Here is a 13,304-nt window from a genome sequence, read left to right on the forward strand (position 1 = left end):
AGTGCTAAAGTAAACGGTTGTGGTATTATTTCTGTATTCTGGCTGTGATTTACAGTTGGCTGCATTGGAAGCATGTGGACTCATTTCCACCACCTGTTCAATGGGGGAAAACAGTTTTCTTTTATGAGACTCAGACAAAACAAAATTATGATGTGCGGATAAGGTACGGGACATTGTTCTATAATTTAGAAATGGCTCATTTGAAGCAATCATTAGCTAGCAAGCTTTAATTTACTTTATTTACTTAAAAAGTGATTGTGATGTCCACTGTATTTTGGCACTATGGTGGGGTTATTATGCATGTTGTGTACTCCAAAGATTGATACTCTCCAACTGTGGGAAGAATAATTATAGAGATGAAAATCATGAGAAATTAAGTTATGCGAAGGGTAAACAATTATAAGTTAAGATAAGATAAGTTGCTCAATATAGAAGTGACAAGTTTCAACATGGAGATCTTTATTAAAGCTCAGTTTTCCATTGTACAAATGTCATCATAGTTGAAACTGCATGCAGTGGCTTGGTTTGAGGCACGTTACTAAGGAGAATGAGCGCAGTTGAATACAAATAATAAAACGACCCCCCACCCCAAAAAAAAATACACATTAAATTGCATAACATAATCTTATCGCTGTTGCAAATTAAACCAACATGAAATTGTGTGTCCAATATTATCACGCTGTTGTTTTCTATGGAAACATATGCAACAGAAAACACGCGTATAAAAGGCCGAACAGAGGGACACAAATAGCAGTTAAGACAAGTTAGGAAAACCTTTCATTTTGCATTGGGGGTATTTTGCTACGACGGGTTAAGGAGAGAACAGAGAATGAGAGGCACAAAGACTAATTCATGAGAACCACTGCGTCCGAGTGAAATGGCTCTATACCGGGGGACAATACACTTTTAAAATCTCAGTTAAACCTGAGCACTGTGTTCACTGAGGACTAAATGACGAGACTAGAGATTATGACAACAGAAATTAATTAAGCAATGCCCTTTTGAGACGGTGAAGAGATGGCAACAGACAATCTGACCTTTGACTCTACAGTGACACACTTAAATAAGGTGACGGTGCCACCGGATGCACCAAGGCTTTCTTTATGGATGGGAAAATAAAAAAAGACTAAATGTGCAAAAATGTGCCCCTGCACAACAAATGAAAGACAGTTGCAATTTACACAAGGGTTATAAACTTTACTGTACTTATAATTTTGTTATTAGTTAATCCTGTGGTCGTGTTTATTCTTCATAAAAAGCATACAGATTGCAGCGTGAAGAGAAACAGTGTTATATCCTCCTGTCCGGAAACATTGAAGTCCAGGTCGAGTCATATCAAGAAATAAACAAAAACAACAGAACAGGCACGTACAAAGTAGCCCATCGTATTGGCCTCCTGCACACCAGTCACCAAACTGAAGCTAATCTTGGGTTGTCCGCTGCCCACCATGTGGCACAGCAACAAGTCAAGAGCTCTGGTCAACAAATGTAGCCTGGAGAAGATCGTCAAGAGGAGCCCACAATGTTATACATCACCACGGCATATTCTACTTTTGGCAAAACAAAAAGCTTAAGAATTATTGATTGGTCACATAGGTTGCCGTTTTTGGTTTTTACCTGAAAAACAGGCAACCTTCTTCATAGCACAGTATACAGGCAGAAACTGAAAATTAACAAATAAAGAGGATAGTCTGAGGTTAAAAATAGTCTGACCCACAACTGTGAAACAAAAACATTTGAGAAAAAAAGGCAGAAAACAATGGCTGGATTTCTCCTTCATCTCGTGACCCTTTTGTTTTCGTGTTTAGCTCCTCCCTAAATGCAACCTGAGGCACAACATCAATGTCCACTTTCTGAGCTTTTCACAGCCTTTTGCCACTTTTGCCACAAGGAAGCAGCAATTGACCTTTTCATCAGAGAGGAAATACATTGATGTACATGGATCAAAAGTGACAATATATTTATCTATAACCAACATTAATTAATCCCTATCGCCAAAAATATTAAGACCAGGGAGGAGTGGTGGGGAGGGCAGAGTAGAAGCGCCTTTGCATGTGCGCCCGTCACAGTAAGGTCTGCCTTCCGTGGGAATGTTGAAGAGAGTGAGAGCGGGAGGGAGGGAAGGGAAGAGGAATTCACCAGCCCTCTCTGAGATCTGTTGAGTGTGTTTGTGCATTGTGTGTGTGTGTGTGTGTGTGTGTGTGTGTGTGTGTGTGTGCTATCGGTATGACGTCATGCGTTTTATTCCCACTCTGTGGTTCCAGGTGGTTTGGAGGTCAGATCATACATGACTCTGGAGATGCCTGGGATCTTCTTGATCTCATTTACCATCTTCAGCACCACCTGCGAAAATGGATGACAAGACAAACGACTCTTAAAACGTTGAACAAGTACAGAAAAAACAATATTTAAATCATTATGGGGCTGCTAATGCTCAAATTCCTTAACATAGGTTTAGTATCCATGATGGCCAGAGAATGCCAAGAGGAAGTTGAGAGCTTGAATCATGGCATACCTCCTCTGGGATGTGGTTGCCTGGCGTGGCAGGGATTCCGGTCATGAAATCGCTGGTGATGAAGGTGCGGACCACCACAGAGCGCCGGCAGGATGGCTGTTTTTGCAAAGGGTCACGGTCAAAGTGCAGGGGGGTCAAGATGACTGGCATCTGGCTGATCTTACCGGAATAGCCTGCAAGAGGGAACATTTTCTCATAACTATAACAAAAAATAAACACAAAAGTAGCTTCACTGTCTGAGACTAAATCTAAAAATGTATATATATTGTTTTAAGATTAATTAAGTAATGTCTGTCTGTATGGCAGATTGAGACAAATGGAAAAACACATTTGGAAAAATGTCTTTTGAAATATCTTAATGACGCAGAATAGGCTGACATCATTTATCCACCCTGGACTACCGACTGAAACCACAGACTGTCGGGAACAGACATATCACAAGAACCAGTATGTGGTTTGCCTCTGGGGAAACGTTAAATTCCTCATGTGGATGCAAGTAAGCAGACGAGCAGACTATTCTTGAAAGGTATACAGGCATATAAATACCAGGCTTTGGCTCTAGAGAGACTACATTGTTAAGATAGTGCTGTGGTTTTGCATTTACTCAAGTTGCTTACACATACGCACTAAATATACCACCCCCCCTAATAATCTGTAATGCTTTAGGGCTGAATTAAAATGTCCACACACACACACACACTTACCAGACTCTCTAAGGATAGTGTGAGCTACAAAGTCAGCCTGTCTGAGTGTGCTCAGAACGCCTGTGGTCAGGAAGGTTGGGGTAATGTCTGTTGGCGGCTCTTTCACGTGAGACCCAAACACATACACGACTCTGGAAAAAAGAGAGACGTGTATGAATGGTAGAGTGTCAACAAAATACTCAGTGTCTAACGTGGCATATAACTAGGGATGAACAGCAAAGCGCCGTGTATTACCTATTGATAGTATGACACATGCGAGGGATGAGTCTGGACAGGAACATGAGAGATTCCCAGTGTGGCGACTCTTTACTTGTGATACCGCACACGTAACTGTAGGACCGGCAATCCCCCTGAGACAGAAGATTTATTTTACAGTCATTTATAAAATTAGGCTTATTAGAAAGTCAGAGCAACAAAGAAAATATAACAAGAGAACACAAATCTGGAACAAATGTTAGATTAGCGTACGCACATGTCATTTTCCAAACATCTCCTTTATAAATAAAACAGTAACGTTTCTATATATAAAGTGTACACATCACATCCGTCTGTGTTCACTCCCAAAAAAATCCCCAGGCAATAAACTCTGCCTGTGTTTGTCTACAGTCTCCTGTCTGCCCCACAATTTGAGGTTACGGGTGACTTAAAACTTAAACAGGAAGTACTAGGGCACGCCCACACCCACAGTCACTGTGAAACAGTACAGGTCCGTATAAATTACTGGAAAATTGTGTTTGCCATATTTAGCCACAGAGAAGTTGAGGGAGAAACTAAAACATGTCACAATATTTACAACAGACCGTTCCCTAGGCTAGGAAGAGAGAGTCAAAAAGAAAGAAACTGAAAGGCTTTGTGTGGGTGCATGTGTCTCGTGGTTAACCACAAAATGATAGTTAAAACACAGCGAGGCAAAACAGCAAAAGTGAGAAACACCGGTTCACACTTCCCCTGCCTCAAAGCATTCATCTGCCGTTCTAAAGACATTTGAACCGTCCGCATACATGTGAATCCAACTCCTCCAAAACAAATGAGCTATGTTTGGATCAACCTACAAATGTCCTCTTTAAGTGTTACTTGAGCCTTTAAGAAGCCACTGTAGCAAGTCTGCTTTAAACCTATTTTGACTGCAAATTAAAGCATTCGGGCTGCACGTCACCTGACGCATTACTCACATCATGTGAGACAGAAGCTGTAGTCTGTATAAATGTGTACCTTAAAACCCTTCAAATTGTCAGTAAAGCCCAGCTTACCAGATTTTGCGGGACAGCAAAAAGACAACACACATAAATTCAGAGCGGATTTGAGGAATTGATTGAGCAGCTAGTTTACCTGGACGCCGACAGTTTTGATGGGCAGCAGGAAGGCATTGAGTGAATGAAGGCTGGTGATCTGCAAGAGCTTCTCTTCCTCCTCGTCTGATATGCACGACTTGACTCTCTGCAGCAAGGTATGGGGCTGGAGGGGAGAGAGAGAGAATTGTAAATCAGTGTGTAAAACTGGAACTGCAAGGACAGAGAGCTCAGAAATAGCTCCATCTATGTTGTGACTACTTTCTAAACTAACTTTGTGAACACTTCTCATTTCCCAGCTTTCCAATGAGTCCATAATCTTAGTCAGTAGAGCCACAAAAACCCTGATTCATAAAGTCAAAGTAGATCGACTCCGGACTTCAATCATTTTCAAACGAGTAACTCGGCAGACAACCAGCAGCAAACAGTCAATATGAACCTCTGTCAACCGGCTCTTTTTTCAGGGTGACTGGTACCAAAAACAAATTAAGACACAAAACATCTTAAAATCCTCAAAATGATTTGGCTTTGTTGCAATGTGGTCAACCATCACAATAAATGGCCACAAATGTCTTGCAGAGCGCTCCACTGTACTGCTCATTACTTAGCATCTTTATTGCTAGATTGTGTGAAAAAGTAACCTAGTTGCCAAGAACTGCAGGGAACATGCTGATGGGTCAATAGACAGTAATACATATAATAAAGTCCACACACCGTTTATTCTCCTACAGCACTTTAATGACCAACTATTTCACCGGTAGTCCTTGATGTTTTGAGTTGAAATACTTGGTGGCTCCCCTGGATGTATTGGAAGTGACAATCCTCCATCCATCTTTGATTTGTTTGAATCTATGTACTCCCTCTAATATTTGTCATCAGGACAATTACAGAGAACTAAGAGAGTTGTTTTCAGCAAGCAGTGATTCAATTAATTTAAAAAAAATGTGCATGCATCATTCAAACTGCAGAAAGAGGCATAATCGCAGTAATTCATTTGCTGCCATTAATTGCAAATAAATGAATATTGAACCCGTTTCTGATATTTCCCTAAAACACAGGACATTTGATGTATGCATCTGCATTGATCTGACCTTTTTGACACTTGCAGAGAAGTCTGTGATGATTTTGAGCATGTTGTTTGTTTCAGCAAAGTCCTTACAGATGTAGGGCTCCTCTGCACAAATCACTCTGATGGACAAACCCGGACCTAAAAAAGGCAAAGCAGAGAAGAGGTGCACTTTTCATTAGCAAATATAAGAGCAACGCGAGGACAGTTTTGAGTCTGTCTGATTGAATTAGGTAAATGAGTACATGAGGGAAAGAGAGACGGGTCAAGAAAGGAGAAATCCTCACTAAACATGATATGAATAATCCCTTTTGTCAGAGCGGTCACGTCATTAGCATGCGTTTATGTACTTGCCAGGGAAAGGGTGTCGGGAGACAATCTCCTCTGGCAGGCCCAGCTCTCTCCCCAGCGCTCTGACCTCATCTTTATGGAAATCTTTGAGTGGTTCGATTACTTTTCCCTGTAGGATCACAAAGGAGTGGAATCAGCTTTACAACAGAGTGAGGTACTGTATATGCTTAGGTGTGGCATAGTTGTGAGTTGATATAAAAGTGGGCTGATTGAAACAACGTGAGCATTAAACAGCTCATAAGGATGAGACTGAATGAAGATTCAGTGCTCCTTCGAGATACCGAACAACTGTTGAAGAAAGAAAGCCTATTAAGGGGATGGTGGATGATTTAGAAATAAATGTTTCAATAAAAAAAATGTGAATGATGTTTAGCTGTTTGCCGTCCTCCTAGTATTTGTGTGGATATGTGCATGTGTGCAGTACCTCATCTCGGAGTTTGCGGATGAGCTCAGTGTCGTTGTGATGCGTTTTGATGATCTCCGCCTTGCCGCTGGCAAGATGAGAGGCACTCTCAATGAGGTCGGGCCGCAAGGTACCCTGGGCCAGGAAAACCTCTTCAGGCTTCAGATTCAACTCTCCTATAACTTCATTTGCCACCTGTGAAGCAACGGAAAGTAAAAACGTCAGATACAACAATGGAGTAGCAAATTAAATAAACAATAAAATAATCCTTTACAATTACAGGATTACAGCAGCATTGCTCACAAGTGAATAAAAGAATAATAAAATAGAACAAGTAATATAAATAAACCGTATAAACAGTAGAAAAGAATATTAATATACAGACTGAATAGAAATGTTTTTTTTTTTTTTTTTAAACCAGCCATATTGGCATATGTGAACAAATATGCTGTCAAGAATTCAGCTGAGCTGACAATGTGATAAATGACCATGTGTTGCGTGTCAGGCAGTCAAGCTGGCAGGTTGAAATAAAAATGTGATGTATAACAAAAACGTTTTATATAGCACTTTTCACAAAAGAAGACCAAATACTCACTTTGACAAATGTATCCCCAATGATTTTCCTTTTCTCTTCTGGGTTGGTCGTCATATTCAAAGTCTTGCTGATGCGTTTTCGTGGTGTCCTGTCCTCCTCAGAGATGGGGAGGGTTGTCGTTCCGTTGTAGAAGGTATGAGCTGCGTTCACCACTAAACAGGGCAACATTTTAGAGAAGAAAAATAATTATTCTATAATAGCTTCTTTCCTGCCACAGTCAGACTGATGGCAAAACAAAACTGTGAATAGGAACAGCACTCAGGACTAACCTATTTATGTATTTATCACTGTAATAAAAAAAACTGTATCTAATAACCTCCTTGTATATATGACCACATTTGCATATGTACAGTGTCTTCATATTTCATACAGTGTTTTCATATTTCATATTTTGTAGTGGTCTCATTTTATATTTTGACTCAGGGTTTTCATATTTTATATTTTGTATAGTGTTCTCATAGTTTATATTTTGTCTCTTTCCTGTATAGTGTTTCTTCTTATTTTTATTTCTTCTTTTTCCAAAACTGTTGACTCTGAGAGCGCTGCGAAAAAAATTCCAATGAGTCTGGACTGTTGGTCTAGGTACAAATGGCCAAATAAAAACCTTGATACCGATTAGTCATTTATTCCACAGTCTGTCAAATATATAATGATAACTACCCATCACATGGCAATATAAACTGCAACAACAAGTATAAAGGATGCACTCCCTTGACTTGTACCGGTCCAGCCCTGCCTCATATAGACCACCAGGACTTTGGTCCCTACCTTTGAGTTTGATGCCCAGCTTGGTGAGGGCCTCCTCCACACTCTGACTCTCTCTCTTCCTCATGAAGCCGTTGTCGATGTGAACTGCTATCACCTGGTCCGGGTTTAGCGCTTTGTTTAGTAGAGCTGTGCAAACTGTTGAGTCTACCCCGCCACTCAGCAGCACCTGAATAAAACATTAGAAAAAGTCACTAACTGTGTAGTCACATAGTTGAGGGACATCCAACCTCTGCTGGATTAAGGAGGAATTCTCCGACTCAGTCTCGCTCGCCAAACAACTGTATGTCTAATCTTGTTTTATGTTAGCCTCCCAACGCATTGGTCATGTCGTCTTTGACAAATGGTGTTTTGTCTGATGGCAGGCTGTAAAATATTAATCAAAAATAAAGAAAGTACTACAGCCTTGACACTGCTTTAGTTATATTAGCCGACTATTAACTCTTGTGACTCACACAGCCAAATGGACGGTAAGGAGCTACTACGACAGAGTACAGACAGTGAAACACGTATCCCGCAGACTGTAGTTTAAGAACAAGAAACAGAGGCTGCTTCTATTTCTTTAAATATAATATGTGCCTTGAGGTCATTTCTTCTACTCATTTATCGCCATCACAATCCCCCGAGATGAAGCCCAGTTAGAAGGCGCTCAGGGAGTCGACTACCTCTTTTCAGATAAAACAGGGTTTAATTTGAGAGTTTAATTGGTTCTACTTTGCTTCCCACCACTGCTGCTCCTGCTGCTGCTGCTGCCACGACTTCCTGAGTAGCTACTAAATATCACAGTCAGCAACCCAGCTTTTGACTTCAGTCAATGTGCCCTAAAAATGTTTGGATTAGAGCACACGATCATGAAACTTTGTGCAGTTTTACTCACCAGCACTTTAGACTTGTTTACTTTTTCTTTGATTTCGTCGATGCAGACCTGTTGGCGGTTCTGTACGGTAAAATTACTGGTGCATCCTGCAATCTCGAACAGGAAGTTACGCAGCATCTCGATGCCTCTCTCCGTCAGGTCGACTTCAGGGTGAAACTGTGTCCCATACAGTTTCTTCTGTTCGTTAGCAATCCCTGGTGGGGACATCAGATGTGGCGAAGGACTCTTAACATTGCTATTTATCCTCTTTGAAAGACACTTCTAAAAAATATATACAAACGGAATTCATTTAAATAGATTTGAAAAAAATAGAAACTATAAATATATATTTAGCATTCTTCTCAGAGGCTGTGTCAGATTTAAAAGTACAGTCTTTTTTTTTTTTTTTAAATATAGGTGTTCATTTGGGACCTGCGTGTGAGTCTATGACCACCATCTAATTTTAGATGTTACTAACAGGTCACAGTTCATTTCATGTGCTCCTCACCAGCAATGATGTTCCCTGATTGCGCCACCACTTTAAAGCCATCGGCCACTTTATCCACACTGTCTCCGTGGGTCAGCAGGACCAGTTCGTCCTTCTGAAGGCCCCTGATAAGATAAACACACACACCGACGTCAGAGAAAGATGAGTTAGTTAGTAGAAAGTTAAATGTGTACAGGCCTGCTTTCGCTGGGTGCATACAAGTTAAGTGTGAGAGGCAAACGGTAATAAAAGACTGCAGCCGTCTATTTTAGACTCTGCAGTATTTGTGTAACAACCAGGGGGAAATATGTGACTGCCGGACTGCTTCTGCAGGTTATGTAGTAAATGGCACTGGGACAAACCTGTTGAGCCGCAGTTTTTTTGTTCACAGCCCACAACATTTTGTCCTCCATTATTTAAGAGAATAGATGGTACTGTAAGTTTTCTGATCTAGAAGGGATTTTGTCATTGAATTTGCATATTTTTAGGGTTGAGTGACAGGATGATTCCATTGGCTATCTTCAATAGGTTAAAGTCATGCCCTCCCTCTGCAGCTACATGCAGAGGGTGGGCCCAACCCTAGTTCCTCCTTACACATACTAATTTCTACTCTTCACTGTGCATCACACCATTTTGTTTATGCACCAAGTATATTTGTATGTTTTGTTCTTATCCACAAACTCAATATGTTTAAAAATGCAAGGATGTGTCAGAATCTGGTTCAAATGTTCTTGTGAGCCACTTGAGCAACCATATTACCTGAAGAGAGAACAAGTGTTGTCCAGTCCAATGGTGAACACGCCATCTTCTCTGACACTCTTTTTGTGTACTGTGCCGCCAAAAACTTTGTTCATCATCTGAAAGACAAACGCAGAGCAAAGTTAACGCTTGGACACAAAGATGACATGTCAGTGTGATTCCAAAGATAACTGCCAGCTGTCCAGAGAAATGAGCAAGAGAATGGATGGCTGCTGGTTTTAGTTTCCAGGCAAGCTGGGAAAATTGCGCAAGCAATGTTCTCGACTCCCTCAGCTTGTGTCAAAGTGCCCTTGAAGAAGGTGGTGAAGTCCCAGCGGACCCAGGAGAGCTGAACGGCAGCCTCGGGTAGAGAGATCTTTAAGTCTAGCTGCTCATTGTGAATGTGTCACACGAATGCTTCCTGGAACAAATGCCTAACCACTATAAAATCCTCACATCACAGAAGTTTACTGTGTATGCATGCAGATAGATACCTGCATCCCATAGCAGATCCCAAGGACCGGCTTCCCTATGGTGAATATGGCAGGGTCGAACCAGGGGGCATCTTCTGCATAAACAGAAGCGGGACCTCCTGAAATGATGATTGCCCTAATAAGGGGAACAGAGAGAAAACAACCAAAGCAAAATGTGTTATAAAACACTTCCATAATGACAGAATAATGTAATAACAATGCAATATATTAAAAAAAACATTATCTGGTTCATATGCTTCTCATATCTGTACCTGTAGCCCTGTTCTCTGATGGCGAAGGCCGGGGTCTCCAAAGGCAGGATCTCAGAGCGTACGCACATCTCCCGCACCCGTCTGTCAATCACCTTGCCATACTGAGCCCCAGCATCCAGGATCGCCACCGCCCCCTCACATGATCCATTCTGATCTGCGCTGCTGATCTCCAGCTGTGGACACAAACACACACATTCAGGAAAAAAAACATCTCTTGATTCAAGTGCTTGTGTTAAGCCGAGCGGGCAAAAAGGTAAATGAATAGTCTCTCATTTACACAGGTAGTTACTGAATGAGTTTGACAAGCACGCAGAAAAAGTTTCCCTAATGCCGTGCTAAACGCCGACAGTCCTCGTGCAAAATGTGACCCAATGAAGCCTAACATAGTTATGGACATGTGAGCGTTCAATACAGACAGTCACTACTGTGAAACGTGGTGTAACCAGTCAGCCCATCAGTAGAATCACATGAAACCTACAAGTCAGTCAAAGGCTGATTATCTGTTTCGCTTTGACATAACTTTCCAGTCTGGATGTTTTCATAAACATATGCACATATCCAAGTTTGGGAAGCAAATACAGTACAATAACTAGAGAGATGCCAGATCACTGATGGACAATTGAACTCCATAAAAAAAATATATGTTAAACGGGGTAGATCCCACGTGGTTTGATGAAACACTTCCGCTGTAGATGTTTTCTAAAAACAACTTGCATTAGGCATCACCTCAGTTTCAGTTGGCGTATTCACGTAAAAAAAACACATCGTCGCATCACGACAACAACACAAAACGACAGTTGCACAGCAAGCTTTACCAAATCAGCGGATAACACAGACATCAGTGGCTCCTGTTGTCAGAAAAGGGAACGTTAACCGCCAGTTGGCTCTTTCTATCTTCGTGACGACGTTAGCAAACCTGACAGTTAACGTCCGTTAGCTTTAAGTATGTGACAGGCAGCCGAGTGAAATAAACTAGTAACCCACGGGCTCAATGTCACTTTACAAAATGAAAGCCAGAACAGTCACAATACATGACTTTCGGTTCGTAGCACTTTTATAAAAAATCTGGCTTGAGCTAGCTAACAGATATCCCGTGTAGCATGCTAGGTCACGGGCAGTATACACAGCAGTAATCACCATTAGCTTGTTAGCAGCACGTCCCGCAGCGCAGCTGGCTAACTTAGCGGAGCTATGCTAAAAACCCACGCGGTGCGTGGAGGCGATGGGTCTCGGGGAAGGGAGCCACCATGGGAAGAGGGCAGCCACGACTAGAGTTTAAACGTGTGAAATACTTCTGATAATCGTAAATGAGATATCCCGTGCGGCTAAGAGCAACGTGTTCATGTTATACTGCAACAGGCAACAGCGTATACGAGGCTCCTCGGCGGAGCTGGTGATGCCGCTGCATGCTCTCTAACTTTCCCTCCTCCGGAGGTACACACAGGCCGTAATTATCCGGGGATTGGGGACTACACCGGGAACCGGTCAACCGGGCTACGAAGTACCGAAGGCAGCGGGTCGTCCCCGCACCACTGACCTTGCTGTCTCCGTTGCACAGAGCCATGGAGAACTGCCGTGTGGTGGAATGAGCTCTAGTCTTCGCTTCAGTGTCCCAGAGAGAGAGAGACCCAGAGATAGAGAGAGATAGAAGGCTACTGGTTAGCTCCTGGCTCAGTACGCCGACTACTGTTTCAAAAGCAGATTTGGGTTGTTGGGGTTTGAAGATGGTGCTGTCACAGACTCTCCTACACCGGCAGGGAATAACTTTCACAGCGGGGGGAAGAGACTAAATGAACGTGCCGTGTACCGCCATGGGGTGGAGCGCAAAGTTAAATCCCACGAAAGGAGAGTGGAGAACAGACAGGGGCCCCAAGAGGGCTGGGCTTAACGGCATAGTACAATTTGACTGACCATGTTTAAAAATAGTGGTGGCAATTGGGTGCCAACATTTTTTTTAACGTGGATGTAGAATATGAATTTAATAGCAAGGTGTTTTAGTGATGTTCCTATCTCAGGATATTTGCCAATCCCTAACCGCAGGGGTATCCAAAGAAAGAAAATGATATATATATATATATATATATATATATATATATATATATATATATATATATATATATAGTACAATTTAATTGTATTTGCATTTGTCCTGATCCACCAAACAGTACTGACACCGCTCAGCTAAAGACACAACTGTGGGCTAGGGCAGGGGCTCAGTGGTGTGAATGAACAACTTGTCTCACACATGCTATAATTTATTTGATGTTGCAGTATGAATATGTATCATAATAATATACATATGTTTCTGGAAAATGTCTGTAGATTTAAGAAAACAAACAGATGGTAGTGTGTTTTGTTTTGTTTCCGGTTTATCCAGTGAATTAAGTATGTAACTTTTTGTTTTTTACCTAATCTGTACTTGACACATTTCTACAGTCTCACTTGTTGTCGTATCGCCCTATGTAAAAAAATGTCCAGTGATGAAGAAAGTCCTGTTGATATAGATTCTACAAGCACAAGCCTCATACCTCAGACTCTTGTCAGGCAGAGGCAGTGTGAGAGGAATCCCCTGTACTTTAACACATATACTCCACTATATGTTACACAACCTTTCTTCTTGCCATTTCTTTTTACCTCCAGGCTCAATGTTCATGTGTGACTTTTGTGTTTGCTATTGCCATTTATTTCTTTATTTAGCTAATAATAATGTAGTTGCAGTATCCATATTTTTTCGACATAAATATTCTTGCATTCTTTCAGAAGCCTTGTACCTGCTTTACTGAAAGCTAA

General features: G+C 41.6%; 1 protein-coding gene across 1 annotated transcript; it reads right to left on the reverse strand.

The window, feature by feature from the left end:
* Window positions 1–2,022: 2,022 nt before the first annotated feature.
* gmps (guanine monophosphate synthase) lies at window positions 2,023–12,158 on the reverse strand. The gene is made up of 16 exons (XM_079224698.1): window positions 12,052–12,158; window positions 10,515–10,687; window positions 10,264–10,378; window positions 9,791–9,888; window positions 9,053–9,156; window positions 8,566–8,759; window positions 7,692–7,857; window positions 6,924–7,075; window positions 6,350–6,523; window positions 5,929–6,034; window positions 5,600–5,715; window positions 4,549–4,674; window positions 3,454–3,569; window positions 3,220–3,350; window positions 2,516–2,688; window positions 2,023–2,343 (listed from the first exon to the last, which is right to left on the reverse strand). Exons 1-16 carry the CDS (start codon window positions 12,076–12,078, stop codon window positions 2,242–2,244), a joined length of 2,073 nt encoding a protein of 690 aa, XP_079080824.1. The 5' UTR covers window positions 12,079–12,158; the 3' UTR covers window positions 2,023–2,241.
* Between the last annotated feature and the right edge of the window lie 1,146 nt (window positions 12,159–13,304).

The sequence above is a fragment of the Taurulus bubalis genome (genome assembly GCF_910589615.1).
Source record: "Taurulus bubalis genome assembly, chromosome: 10".
Taxonomy (NCBI): Eukaryota; Metazoa; Chordata; class Actinopteri; order Perciformes; family Cottidae; genus Taurulus; species Taurulus bubalis.

Coding starts and splice junctions, on each gene's coding strand:
- gmps (XM_079224698.1), bottom strand. CDS start 12,078: ATGGCTCTGTGCAACGGAGACAGCAAG. Junction 6,035..6,349: donor TCCGCAAACTCCGAGATGAG/GTACTGCACACA, acceptor GTGATCCTACAG/GGAAAAGTAATCGAACCACT. Junction 3,570..4,548: donor TCAAAACTGTCGGCGTCCAG/GTAAACTAGCTG, acceptor CTTCTGTCTCAG/GGGGATTGCCGGTCCTACAG.